The sequence below is a fragment of the Epinephelus moara genome, chromosome 2 (genome assembly GCF_006386435.1).
Source record: "Epinephelus moara isolate mb chromosome 2, YSFRI_EMoa_1.0, whole genome shotgun sequence".
In the NCBI taxonomy this organism is placed as follows: domain Eukaryota; kingdom Metazoa; phylum Chordata; class Actinopteri; order Perciformes; family Serranidae; genus Epinephelus; species Epinephelus moara.
In genome coordinates this window covers 7,983,926-7,996,396 of record NC_065507.1, presented here as the reverse complement: position 1 = coordinate 7,996,396, position 12,471 = coordinate 7,983,926, and the positions used below count along the sequence as shown (strand labels likewise).

At 41.1% G+C, this 12,471-nt stretch overlaps 2 protein-coding genes across 5 annotated transcripts in view; both read left to right on the top strand.

Annotated features, from left to right (window-relative positions):
* LOC126396755 (TRPM8 channel-associated factor homolog) overlaps positions 1-1,698 on the top strand; it is a 16,640-nt gene extending 14,942 nt beyond the window's left edge. For all 4 annotated transcript variants that reach the window (XM_050055040.1, XM_050055066.1, XM_050055057.1 and 1 more), the window contains exon 13: positions 801-1,698. In XM_050055040.1, coding sequence (XP_049910997.1) covers positions 801-1,043 — 243 coding nt within the window. In that variant the 3' untranslated portion in view covers positions 1,044-1,698. The remainder of the gene's footprint in view (positions 1-800) is intronic.
* A 742-nt stretch (positions 1,699-2,440) lies between these two features.
* LOC126396776 (TRPM8 channel-associated factor homolog) lies at positions 2,441-12,409 on the top strand. The gene is made up of 13 exons (XM_050055079.1): positions 2,441-2,700; positions 4,138-4,221; positions 4,380-5,159; positions 6,098-6,314; positions 6,425-6,722; positions 7,424-7,725; positions 7,888-8,062; positions 8,237-8,331; positions 8,665-8,875; positions 9,631-9,867; positions 10,143-10,363; positions 10,878-10,991; positions 11,165-12,409. The coding sequence occupies exons 3-13, from the start codon at positions 4,513-4,515 to the stop codon at positions 11,405-11,407; spliced, it is 2,760 nt and encodes a 919-aa protein (XP_049911036.1). The 5' UTR covers positions 2,441-2,700; positions 4,138-4,221; positions 4,380-4,512; the 3' UTR covers positions 11,408-12,409.
* The last annotated feature ends 62 nt before the right edge of the window (positions 12,410-12,471 follow it).

Sequence of the window (12,471 nt, the reverse complement as noted above, 5' to 3'; positions counted from 1 at the left end):
GGGGGCAAACACTTTTTCACACAGGGCCATGTAGCTTTGGATTTTTTTCTTCCTCATTAATAAAACCCTTCATTTAAAAACTGCATTTTGTGTTTACTTGTGTTATCTTTGACTAATGTTTAAATTTGTTTGATGATCTGAAACATTTAAGTGTGGAAAACATGCAAAAAAGTAAGAAATCAGGAAGGGGGCAAACACTTTTTCACACCACTGTATATAAATCCCAGGGGACATTTTTTGTATTTGGGAGCTGTTAAAATGTGTAATTTGTGGTATATTTTATTTTGTTGAACTATTAATATTATATACAGAATCTGAATCTCACTCTGAGTTACTGTTGTTGTTCACAAACTAAAGAAATGAGAGATCATTTTTGTTTAGTTTTTACTGAATATTTGGAGCAAACTGTAAAACTATATCACTTATTTTGTTGCAATATGTTCCTAAATTAATTATGAAATATTACTTATTACTAATTATATTACTAATATTTTAATATTTAATATTTAGTCATATGGTCAAGAATATCATTATCACAAAAAACCCCTGAAATATTGTGATTGTATTATTTTAGGGCTATATCGGCCACCTTTATTGGATATGTGTCTCATTCAAGTCAGACTCGGGTTAAGGATGTGTCAGCCTTTTAAAGGTTTCTCTTTTAGCTGTTTGGCGCCACCATCAGGCTGATTTAAATTATCTTTCTTTAGAAGCATTTGTACATCATTCCCAGTTATGGGGCAGAGATTCATGTCTGTGGATTAATGGCAGCTCATGGCAAATCCTCTCCTTCCATGTAGCTCCAGGAAAAGTTTGGCTGGGATGCCTTTAAGAAGGTGTTTGCTGCCTACCACAAGATGAGCAGCTTTCCGAAGGACAACAAAGGGAAGATGAACCTGTACGTTGAGACTTTCTCCCAGGCTGTGGGGATGAACCTGTGTGGATTCTGTAAGTCCTGGGGCTGGCCCATTGAAACAGCCACTGAGGAGAAACTCTCCAACCTGCCTCCCTGGAGCGACCACCCCATGGTCCAGTATGACTGAACTTCTGCTGAGTAAAAGCTCGGAGAGATGGGTTCAATGAGTACCAAATCCTTCATCCTTCTTTGTTGTTGTTGTTGTTGTTGTTGTTGTTGTTGTTGTATTTTTACCATGTGTATTTCAATATTTAAGAAGCACTTACAAAACTGACAAGATATATACAGCTTCTAAATTTAGTAGCTCCATTGAAAATGGATTTTTTAAATACTGACAACCAAAATACAAAAACCAAGAGGTCAATAAATAAACACAGTTGCTACCAGGTTGGCTTTATTTGTATATTGAAGTTAAGTTAGAAAAATACCTTTGCTGCGGTCAACACTCACATTCAGCCACTTTATACCTGCTTCATTCCACCTGTCTCAGTCCTTGGTAAATGCACTGGCACTAAAACCTGTGCTTTACACATTACGGAGTTATTTAATTTCACAGTAATACTTAAAGTCATTTATAGGAAAAAAAATGTTCAGTTTCAGGGTCATAATAACACTCATTATGTGGGTGTGTGGATAAGTAAGCTGCATCTTTTCCTGCTTTAAAATTTGCTCTGTTGCTCCAGCTTGCAGTAGGTTAGTCAAGCTTTGTAGGCTAAACACATCTTTAATTTCATGACAGTAATATTTGCCTTAACTGCCAATGGAAAAGACACTAATAAACATTTTACATCACCACTGTGCTACTTCTTTGTATTCATCCATTTGTTCTTGAATGAATGACTTTATTTCAAGAAAAAAAAGAAGAAGAAAAAAAACACAATAAAAACAAATAAGACAAAGATAAGTGTCTGAAAAGGAGCAGGTAGAAGTAAAAACTCAAATGTCCCTACCCTTTTCTAACATTTCTTTTTGTAACTTGTACATTATTTCAACAAATTCCCAAATTTACTTACAACTAATATACAACTACCCCAGTCTATATAACACCCAATTAAATAAATAAGTAATAAACCCAGTTTATTTACAGTCCAAGCATCACCCAGTGTTACAAAATAAATATGCACTCACCTAACACAACCTTTCCTCGTCTATATATCTGCCAAAAATATATTTTTTGTATAATTTTTTTAATTGATTTTTATGTGCTTTGTTTCAACTCATCACACAGCCCATCCCACAAGTCTATCCCATACACATGAAACACACAGACTCTTCTTAGTTGAACAAACACATTGTTTTTTAAGATTAAATTCTCCTCTTAAATTACAACCTTTAAGTCTTTTTTGACAATATCACATTAGAAATTTGTGAAGATGTTAGCTTTGTGAGAGAGCAGAAAATAATACACACATGTGACACAGTCAGTATGTTATCCTTCCAGTCTCAGTGTTTACCGCCCTGCAGTCGTGGTAAAGCAGCTCCCCTGCTGGTTTAGTGGAGAACTGCTGGGGGAATTCTCCCAGTTGACCCAGAGAGAGCCACCCCACCCAGTTGGAGGGAGATAGTTAAGCTTGTCCAGTGGGGGCTTCGTCATTCTGACAATGTGGTTCAATAGATTTACCAAAACTTATCTCAGCAGTTGATAAGTGACTAACTGGAAGCAGAATTGACCACAGTAGTGAAACTGCAGCTGTGACAGCCACTGGACTGAAGTATAAAAGGATATCCACATTCTGGAGGACAGAGCCTGCTCACCCAGAGGTCCCTGTCCTTAACATCAACAGGTATCTGTATGTTCTTATCTGTATTTGCAAACATGATCTGTTTGTGTCAGAACAAGCTTGTTTTCTTGACGTTACAAAAGTATTTAGTGATCACCAGATTTGTGTATGTGTGTGTGTGTGTGTGTGTGTGTGGTGCTGACATGATGAAATTTAACTAGATTTTTTCTTGTGATCATAGAATAATTATTTTGTGAACTCAGAGTGAAGTGAGTAATCTCATTACACAGAAGTCTGAGTAAAAATAATGTTACCAATTGTGCTGCCATTAACTATGATTTGATTTCAGTATATTGTATCGCTTAAACAATTATCTTTCTAATGCACAGCAATGCAATGTTTGGCCTCATGCAGTGTAGCAGCTGTGCACTAGATTTAACTTAAAGATTAGGACTCCATAATACCTGCAGAGTTGTAGGTCAGCAGACGACATACAGTGCTCCAAGACAGGAAGAACAGGTTTCTCAAGGGATTTTCTTTTCTGTGTGCAAGTTGTTATTCTTGTTTTGTGTGTTTTTGCACTTTGTTTCACTGTTGATGTTTCAGATTTATAATTTTCCCACAAAAATACAGACCTCGAAATAGCCAGATGGATGTGCGTAACACAGACACAGAACAAAAGTAAGGAGGTAACAGAGAGAGAGAATTTCTATTCTTGACGAAACGTGTCGCACTACAACCGTTCCAACATTGAGTTTAGGAGTTTGTGTCCATTATTTTAAGTCTTGAGGGAGAAATATATGCCCATGGTGCTTCCACTTTATCAATTGAAGGCTTTAGATATGTTTGAATCCCCTACTTGGTTACAGTTTGCAGAGGTTAGTGACGCAGTGCAAGTCCTGTTCCCATTGGAGCCAAGTCTGATTATCATGATTATCAGGTAGATCAGGCCAACACAGGCCTGAAGTGTTCCCACAAAGCAAGCAAACATCCACAATATGTTATCTATAGCTGAATAAAAGCTATTAGTTTTGTTTGGATATTAGATACGTGAGCTTTATGAGTTGAACTTTGATCATCCACTAAGCCATGAAGTTCCTTGATGCTTTGAGTGCTACATCTGACAGTATGACAGACTTGGTGATTTTGTGACGATATCATGCTAGGTATTTTTAATAATCTTAGCTTTGTGGTAGAGTAGAAAAATACACAGTCAATATGTTATCATTTAAGTCCCAATATCTACAAATATTGACTCTGTCTGACTGGATGAACAGGATGCCTATACACCCACAGACAGGATGTATCTCCTGTCTGAAGCCTTAAATCTAAGGTTTAAGGTATTAAAACAAACAGACACAGAAAGGGGTTTTTGTCCCGTGATGTGTCTTAGCCTTGGGTTTACCAGACTTAAGTCCCTCCTCTTATTGTATTTACCTTTTTACTAAAACAGTCCCCTCTGCTATTGTTCTCTTTTAAATCACTCCTTTGTCCTGTCAGGAGGTTTTCGTGGAGGACTGCCTGTCTCAGAAGCTGTTGCATGACAGTGTAATTATACAACCAGAGAGACAACTTAACTCCCAGGTAAAAATGTAACTCTGCTTTATGTTTGTTTTGTTTGTGATGAAAATGAACAGATTCACTTTTTATTTTTGAAGCTGGAGATTGATATTTTGTTGTTCTAACTGTTACATGCCTTCTACTTTTATTTTTTGTTTCAATCTCTCTTTCTTCTCCCACAGGACACCCCGACTGACAGCTCACATCCATCTACGACCAATTGTGCTAACACAATCTACATCTGACTCAGCTCAGCTTTCTTTTGCCATCCACCCTCCTCTTCATCTGATCTTCAGAGCCTCAGTCTGTCTCACCATGTCCGAGCAGCCCACCCAAAATCATTGGGAAGGGGCCTACATCTCCCTGATGCAAGGCTTGAGAGACCTGGACATCTGTGGCCCCTGTGTTCCCAGTGTCCTGGTTCTAACTGGAGACCATGCCTTTCCTTTAGCAATGAACAGCCAGGGCCAGGTCCTGATGGCTGCTTCTCTGTATGGCCGTGGGAGGATTGTGGTCCTGGGTCATGAGGGCTACTTGACCGCCTTTCCTGATCTGGTAGAGAACGCTCTGACCTGGCTGAGAGGAGATGGATCTGACAACCTGTCTGTTGGAGTCTACAAACACCTTGAGGGAGTTGCACATAACCTCAGCAAGTCCATCTTTGAAACCACAGTTGTGGGGGCCTTTAGTGACAAACTGGGGGTTGGTGTGTATGTGACCGATGCCTACAGCGTAGATGCAGAAGCGGAAGACCTGGTAGCATTTCTTAAAGCTGGAGGAGGAGTGCTGATTGGGGGGCAGGCATGGCACTGGGCTTCAACTCATCCTAAGGAGAACACACTGCTTCAGTTTGCGGGGAATAAGGTCTCTGGTGTGGCAGGGATCTACTTCTCTGAGCGTTATGGTGAGGTAGAATGCCTGGCGGTCCCTCCTCAGATCCCATCTTCCTGCATGGCTGTAGGGTGAGTGTATACTTCTATTTTCTTTGCACATTTGAACAGGTTGTAAAAATGGCAGCTTTTAGTGAGTGTGTTGTTTTTTGGGAGTCCCTTTAGCTTTGAGCTAAATGTTACATAAGCATGCTAACATGCTCACAATAACAATGCTAACATGCTGATGCTTAGCGGGTATAATGTTTGCCATTATTGCCATCTTAGTTTACCATTTTAGCATCTAACATTTTTGTTAATTAGCGCTTAACACAAAGTACAGCTGAGTACTTTAATTTTGCAGACGGTCATAAACTAAAGCATTGGACATATTAAAAGTCGAGGGATCACCAACGTTATTGCAATGGATCCTGAGGGGAACATGAATACCAAATTAGTTCTAAACCAAATTAAGTGGCAGTCCATAGCTGTTGATTTATTTCGTTCAAAATCTCAACCTCATGGTGGTGCTGAAGGAAAAATCTGGGGAGCACAAATTTCAGTCACGTAGAAGCTTGGATATTTTACTAGATAGTAAAAACATTGACCTGCTGGTGGTAGATTAAAAGTCAGAGCTGCAGCAAAAATATTAGGATTTAACCTTAGGGCATCGTGAGACTGTGTGCCAAATGTCATACCAATCACTCCAATTGTTGTTAAGATGTTTCACTAAAAAAATGTCAACGAAAAGTCAGAGGGTCACCAAATCACCCCCTCATCACCATGAGCGCCTGAACAAATTTTCATGGCATTCTATCCAATGATCATTGAGGTATTTCAGCCTTGATATGGTGGTACCACTAGCTGACAGAACAGCCTCTAGCGTGGCATTGGGAGGTGGAAAAGTCAGAGAGGCATCTAGTGGACAAGTAGAGAATAGCAACAAAAATGCCAGAATACGATTAACTCTCAAATACACGCTCATACCTGGCATCTCTCTTTACCTCCCCTCTTCCCCCTTTCAAATTTAGGATTGGCACGGATTTTGAGGATGACCTAGAGTTCTTACTCCAGGGGGTGTCAGAGTTTGACCTCAAGAATGGGGTAATAGCCTCAGAGGTCCTAGTCCACGGTCCACTAGCCTTCCCCATTGGCACCACCAAGGATGAAAGAGCATTCTTGGCAGGAAGCTACTATGGGCAGGGACGAGTCATTGTGATCACACATGAAGGACTTCTGAGTCGGAAGGTGAGGTTTAGTTAATAAACGGTGTTATTGCCAGAAAGCTTTTTTTGCTAATTTATTGCTTTTAAGTGATTAATTAACTGCTGTTTTTCTTGGATAAACCTTTATCACAGACACTGGCTCCATTTTGGAACAATGCCCTTCGCTGGTTGGACAATGGCCGGAATGGGGTAGTTGGTGTAATTCCAGATCTCGGCCATGCCTTAAACCTCTACAGCAAGTCAGAGTTTAACTGTGAGAGGACAAACTTCAGGAAAGATCTGAGTGTATTTGTGTGTACAGCATACAATGATCGTCATGCAGAGGAAATCCAAGAGTTTGTAGCAGAGGGAGGAGGCCTGCTGATCGGTGGACATGCCTGGAGCTGGGCACAGACACACCCTGGACGAAACACAATGACAGATTTCGAAGGTATGATAATGTGCCACAAGAGTTTTAACGTATGCTGCCAATTTCAATCAATGATAATATGACATATTAATTTATTTATTTCATTTGCGAGGTATCATGTACAATATTTAAAGATAAAGCTACACACAGAGGCAAAGCAACAAATCATATGCACACAGAGTGAACAAGCAGAACAGCTAGAATAAGTGAAACAGGCAGCTGAACTGAAAAAACAAAACAACAACACTGGGACAAAGAACTCAGACAAGACAGACGAGACACTCTGGTGAAGGTTTGTGGACCGACTGGTTTGTGGACTGCTGTTTTGAAGCCTCGGGTGAGGGGTGGATCTTATCTGCCTTGCAGACAGTCTTTCACTTTAAGGGGCCTTGCCCTCAGATACGTGTAATTTTGAGCCTTAATTAAATGTAAACAGACAAGTTATAGAAAACTGTACAATTTTAATGAGTGCTGAAATTAGCCATAGAGACCAAAACTGTTTGTTTTTTTTGTACCAGACTTTAAACATGTTGGTCATGGGGGTCTTTACTGATTTACTCTGTTTTAGAGCCAGCCTCAAGTGGCCATTCAGTGAACTGCAGTTATTAGCATTTACGCATTGTCTTCATTTGTCAGCCTCAGAGGTTGCTGCTTGGTCAAACCCTACCCATAATGCTTCAATCCATGCAACACATAGATCAAGCCAAGTTATTGTCTTTCAGGAAACAAGATCCTGAACAAAATGGGCTTGAGCGTGCTGGGGAGGATGATCGGGGAAGGTTCCTACAAGGCACCTGAACCTAGCCAGGCTGTCAAAGACACCTACCACTTCCGTCACCTTCTACACCGCTTTGCTGATCATGTGACCCAGGGAAAGGAACTTACAGAGCAAGAGGAGAAATGCCTTAAAAGACTTGGTGGGGACTGTGGCAGGTACTTGCACATGAAGGCTCATGACTGCTCCTCCTATACACAAGTCGTGTCCTCCCTCACTGAGATCTTAAAGACGACGGGCATGCCACAGGTGGGGACCAGAGAGGATGCAGTCACCATCCTCTCTAGTACAAATAATTGCACTTCATAGGGCCATAGTATGTCTGCTTAGAGTGTGATGTTATTTTCTTCGCTGCAGATACTGTGACACTGTGAGCAACCTCTGTTATACCTTTCATCATTCATTTTCAAGGTGTGTGAGAAATGCCCTGTGGAGAGTCCCAAAGACCACCTGCTCCTCAGTGTAGGGGCGGGGGTATATAAGGTTTCCCCAGATCCCGATGCCCTCCTGCCCTACCTCATCAAGGATAATCCCTTGATGCCAGTTGTCTACAACCACAGACTCAAGATTGATATTGAGACAGCAGGTCAGACCTCAATCATGTGGGCAAATTCACGAGGGATTTATAATCACTAATATTACTTTGTTGTTCCTTTGACATGATTTGCGTGCACAACTGAGTACCTACTGCTGTAATCTTTGTGCTTTTGCATTGCATTAATATACAGATCTTGTGTGTATCTGTGTGTGTGTGTTTCAGGAGGGGAAGTGTGGATCAGCACAGGTCTCTACCTCTCGCCTGGTATGAGGACCTACATGGCCATGCCTGAAGAGATCGTCAACAAGGGGTGGATGGTACAGTTCACAAAATTGCCTTTAAATATCTGAGTTTGTAAGGTCAAGTGAGATACATCGCTAAAATGGGTTAAGCTTTTTTATTATCTTAATTAAAAAAGAAATCGTTTTACTAACAAATCAAGCCATCATATCCCATAAGGCAGCTAGAGTTTGAGCTTCCTATGCAGACCGATAGACGATGATTATGACTGTTAGCAGTTATACATCAAATAATATAGCTTCCACGTCATCTATCCATCTGTCTTGCAACTTTTGACTCATACATGCAACTATATTACAAAGTGTACTGTACTTTTCAAAGCAGAAGTATATGATCCATGTCTTCCACAGGTCCAGATAGGCTGTCAAACAGACCACCTGAATGCTGGAGTCTTGAAGAGAGCACCACGTGTTCATGATCGATTTTCTGTAACCTCAGAGATGATGCAGGTGTGGAACCTCTGGGGGGGACTCATCTACCTGATAGCTCCACCCAGAACACAAGTGGAGGGGGTAGAGGTCATCGTGCAGATGGCTGTACCTGCGCCGTATTATAAATCCGGTGAGTCCACGGTGGGTGACACTGGTAAATGACTTTTCTGGAAGAAGCAGCTGAACTTGGAGCACGAGGTGAGAGGGATTTCTGGGTTGCAGGCTTTGCTCACCAGTTTCCTTTGTTTTAATGGTAACCCCTTCCTTTTGCAAGGCAGACCAAAAGAAATGTCGTAGGCATTGCCAGGTCTCTAGGGGCAGTCACAGCTAGTAGGGACCCATGGAGACTGAGAAATGGAGTCAAAAGGTGAAATGCAAGGGAAGTAGCGGTTGGGAGGTGCCTTGGGGTGGGAGTGCAGCACTGGCAAGCCTCACTTCTTTTTGGTGCTCCCTTAGGCGATTGTCTGGGCACATGGTCATGAAGATGCGAGAACCAAGGTCATTAGGAAGCTCACGAGGGCTTAACAACATAAAAGGTCATATCTTAGGTACTGAACAAGGAATGAGTGAAGTTTTGATGCAATAGTGAGGACTCAAAAACAGGGCGCAGAGGCGAGGCAGGTAAGGTGAAAGGCAATTATTTGGGAATAAGACAAAAACACGTGAATATGGGCTGGTGTACAAACAAGAATCAAAGGTGAGAACTCAATAGACAATCAGGCAAAGGGGAAGTGCAGGCAAGTAGGTTTATACACCAAGGGGTTGATGGGATGATGAAGGGCAGGCATGTAATGATTAATAACGAATGTGGTCAAAGTTCAAAATTACACAAATTCAAACTCACTTCTGATTACGCTCATACATATACTGCTGTCTTCTCCTCAGGTGTGACAACAGCTGCTGATTGGTCACTGCTGCGCACAGCTCCTGCACCCTGGGCAGAGTTGGAGTTTGAAAACATCGTCCTTACTGTACCATCAGATGCTGTTCGGAACCTAGATTGCCCTGATAAGTTGGCAGCATTCTGGGATGAAATCATGAGGGCCATCGCTGACCTGGCCGTTGTACCGCACAAATTTCGTCGCAAGGAACGTTTTGTAGCTGATGTACAGATTGCCTACGGTAAGTGTGCTTGGCTTTGGTGTTGTGTATGAATGTTTGCTCAGCAGGTAATAAAAATAAAAATAAAAGCGGTTGAGGCCTGGGCTCAAAACTTTAAAATTACAGAGCCTCTCAGTGAAAAATACTTAATGAGAACTTTTACAACAGCACAGGCCAAAGTGAATCAAGTCTATTATTTTTTGCTTTCTTTAGATGCACTTGTATAAAACTAAGCTCATTACAGTGACCCAACACACGTGTCACCCTAGCCTTATGAGACTGTTTTCTCCATGCAGGTTGGATGCATGCAGGTTATCCTATCATGGTGCACAAACCCGTAGCAAAGGAACTGGTCAACATTGACTGTGCTAAGAGAGGCATGTGGGGGCCCATCCATGAACTGGGACACAACCAACAGAGAGGCTGCTGGGAATTCTCACCACACACCACTGAGTGTACATGCAACCTGTGGTCAGTGTACGTGCATGAGGAGGTGCTGGGAATCAACAGGACAAAGGTGGAGTAAATTATTATTATCATTATTTTTTTGACAAAACAACCGAGACCAATGACGAGAATGACGAGATGTGCAGGCCAAATCAATGTGATGTCGCACCAACAACAATAATCACTTCTGGGTAGACATCTGGTGATTGTTTCAATTGTAAAATTTTTAGGTGGATAAGAACTGACCATTTGATGCAGCGCTTGCTCAGCAGTATTTGGTTTCACATACATGACATGAGGGTTTTCTACCTGCAAGTTATTGTAAACAAACATTCTGATTTGGTCTACAGACCGTTTCATTGCTATTGTGTTGCAAGGGCAATGGCTCTGGTCTCTGTTGACTTCCTGTCAGCTACTGCATTAACAAACATTACAACAGAACAGACGGAAATACACTTGGACCATTTAAGATGCTTATGTTGTGAAGTCTGAAATGGTCTACTGTGACATGTTTTTATAAGGATAGATGTATTTGGCCTTTTACATTGTTTAACAATCATATCATTTCATATTGTTCAATGCAGGCTCACCCAAATATGACTGTAGCAAATCGAAACAAGCGAGCAGAGAAGTATGCTAAGACAGGGAAAAAAATTAGCGACTGGAGCATGTGGGTGGCCTTGGAGACATACATGCAGGTGAGTGGGAATTACTGTGTATTACACCCTGTGGAGAAGCCTAGATGAAATTGCACTCTGAACTCAGTGTGTTGTCAAAGTTGACTTTATTTTTATTTATTTACTTAGTTATTCATTTTTCCAGTGTTTTTTTTTTTTAATTACTCCTATTCACATTTCATTTACCTCTGTAGCTCCAGGAAAAGTTTGGCTGGGATGCCTTCAAGAAGGTGTTTGCTGCCTACCACAAGATGAGCAGCTTTCCGAAGAACAACAAAGGGAAGATGAACCTGTACGCTGAGACTTTCTCCCAGGCTGTGGGGATGAACCTGTGTGGATTCTTTAAGTCCTGGGGCTGGAACATTGAAACAGCCACTGAGGAGAAACTCTCCGACCTGCCTCCCTGGAGCGACCACCCCATGGTCCAGTATGACTAAACTACTTCAGACTGCTGCAAGTCAAAAATGTAGAGGCATGGGTTCAATAATATGGAGCCCTAAAAGTCCCGAAAGCTGATTTTTTTTTTTTAAATTTGTGCGCACAAGATAATGACGTTGAACAAATAAGTTATCATCTTATGTGCATAAGATAATAGTAGTACCATGGCACTTTAGGGGCTCTTTATTCCAGACACTGAGTAGTTAATGGGTGGTTGATTTAACTGACTTTGTTTTCTTTTGTTGCTGCCGTTGTATTTTTTGCCATTTTTTTAGTTTCAAAAAGAAACAGGAGAGACATAGTTGACCATACAGCTTTTAAAGTGTGCAGGATTTAGGGGTATATATTGGCAGAAATGGATCATAATATTTATAATTATTTTTTCTTTTGTGTAAAATCACCTAAAACTGAGAATCCTTATGTTTTTGCCATGTCTTTTCTACAGTAGCCCAAAACAGACAATCAACACTGTGCACTGAAGGGAATGTGTATGTTGCAGAAACAGGACTTCACGACAATGGACATGTTTGACTAATGGGACTTTGTAATTTTGGGCATGGTACCGCTGTTGTTCACTAGGTGCACACAACGTGCATGTAAAACAAAAACCCAGAGGCCATTTATCAGACGCAATATTTAACAGGTTTAAACTGAAACTGTACACTTGCTCTGTTCAATCATGCAAAATTTGTCTCTGTGCTGCTGTCGACAGACGTTGCACAAGCTATTTGCCTGCAGCAACATGTTTGGAAGATTTTTAAGGTAGCATCTTCCAGGTTAAAGGTGAATCTTGGGCTTCCTGTTCAGGTCATATCAACTCTCATGCTTTTACAGACGTGTGGATGATTCATGTGAGGGTAAGAAGGTAATTTCTTTTCCACATTTATGGTAAGTGACTCAGGCTGTGTTTATAAGATGAATAATATGTTTATTTGTTTATGTTGATATTTGCCTTTACTTTCTCTGGAAAAGATTTCAATAAACATTCCCTTCACCCTTCATTTGTCCTGCAGTTGTTGTAAAACAGCTCCCCTGCTGGTTGGTTGTAGAACTGCTGGAGGAA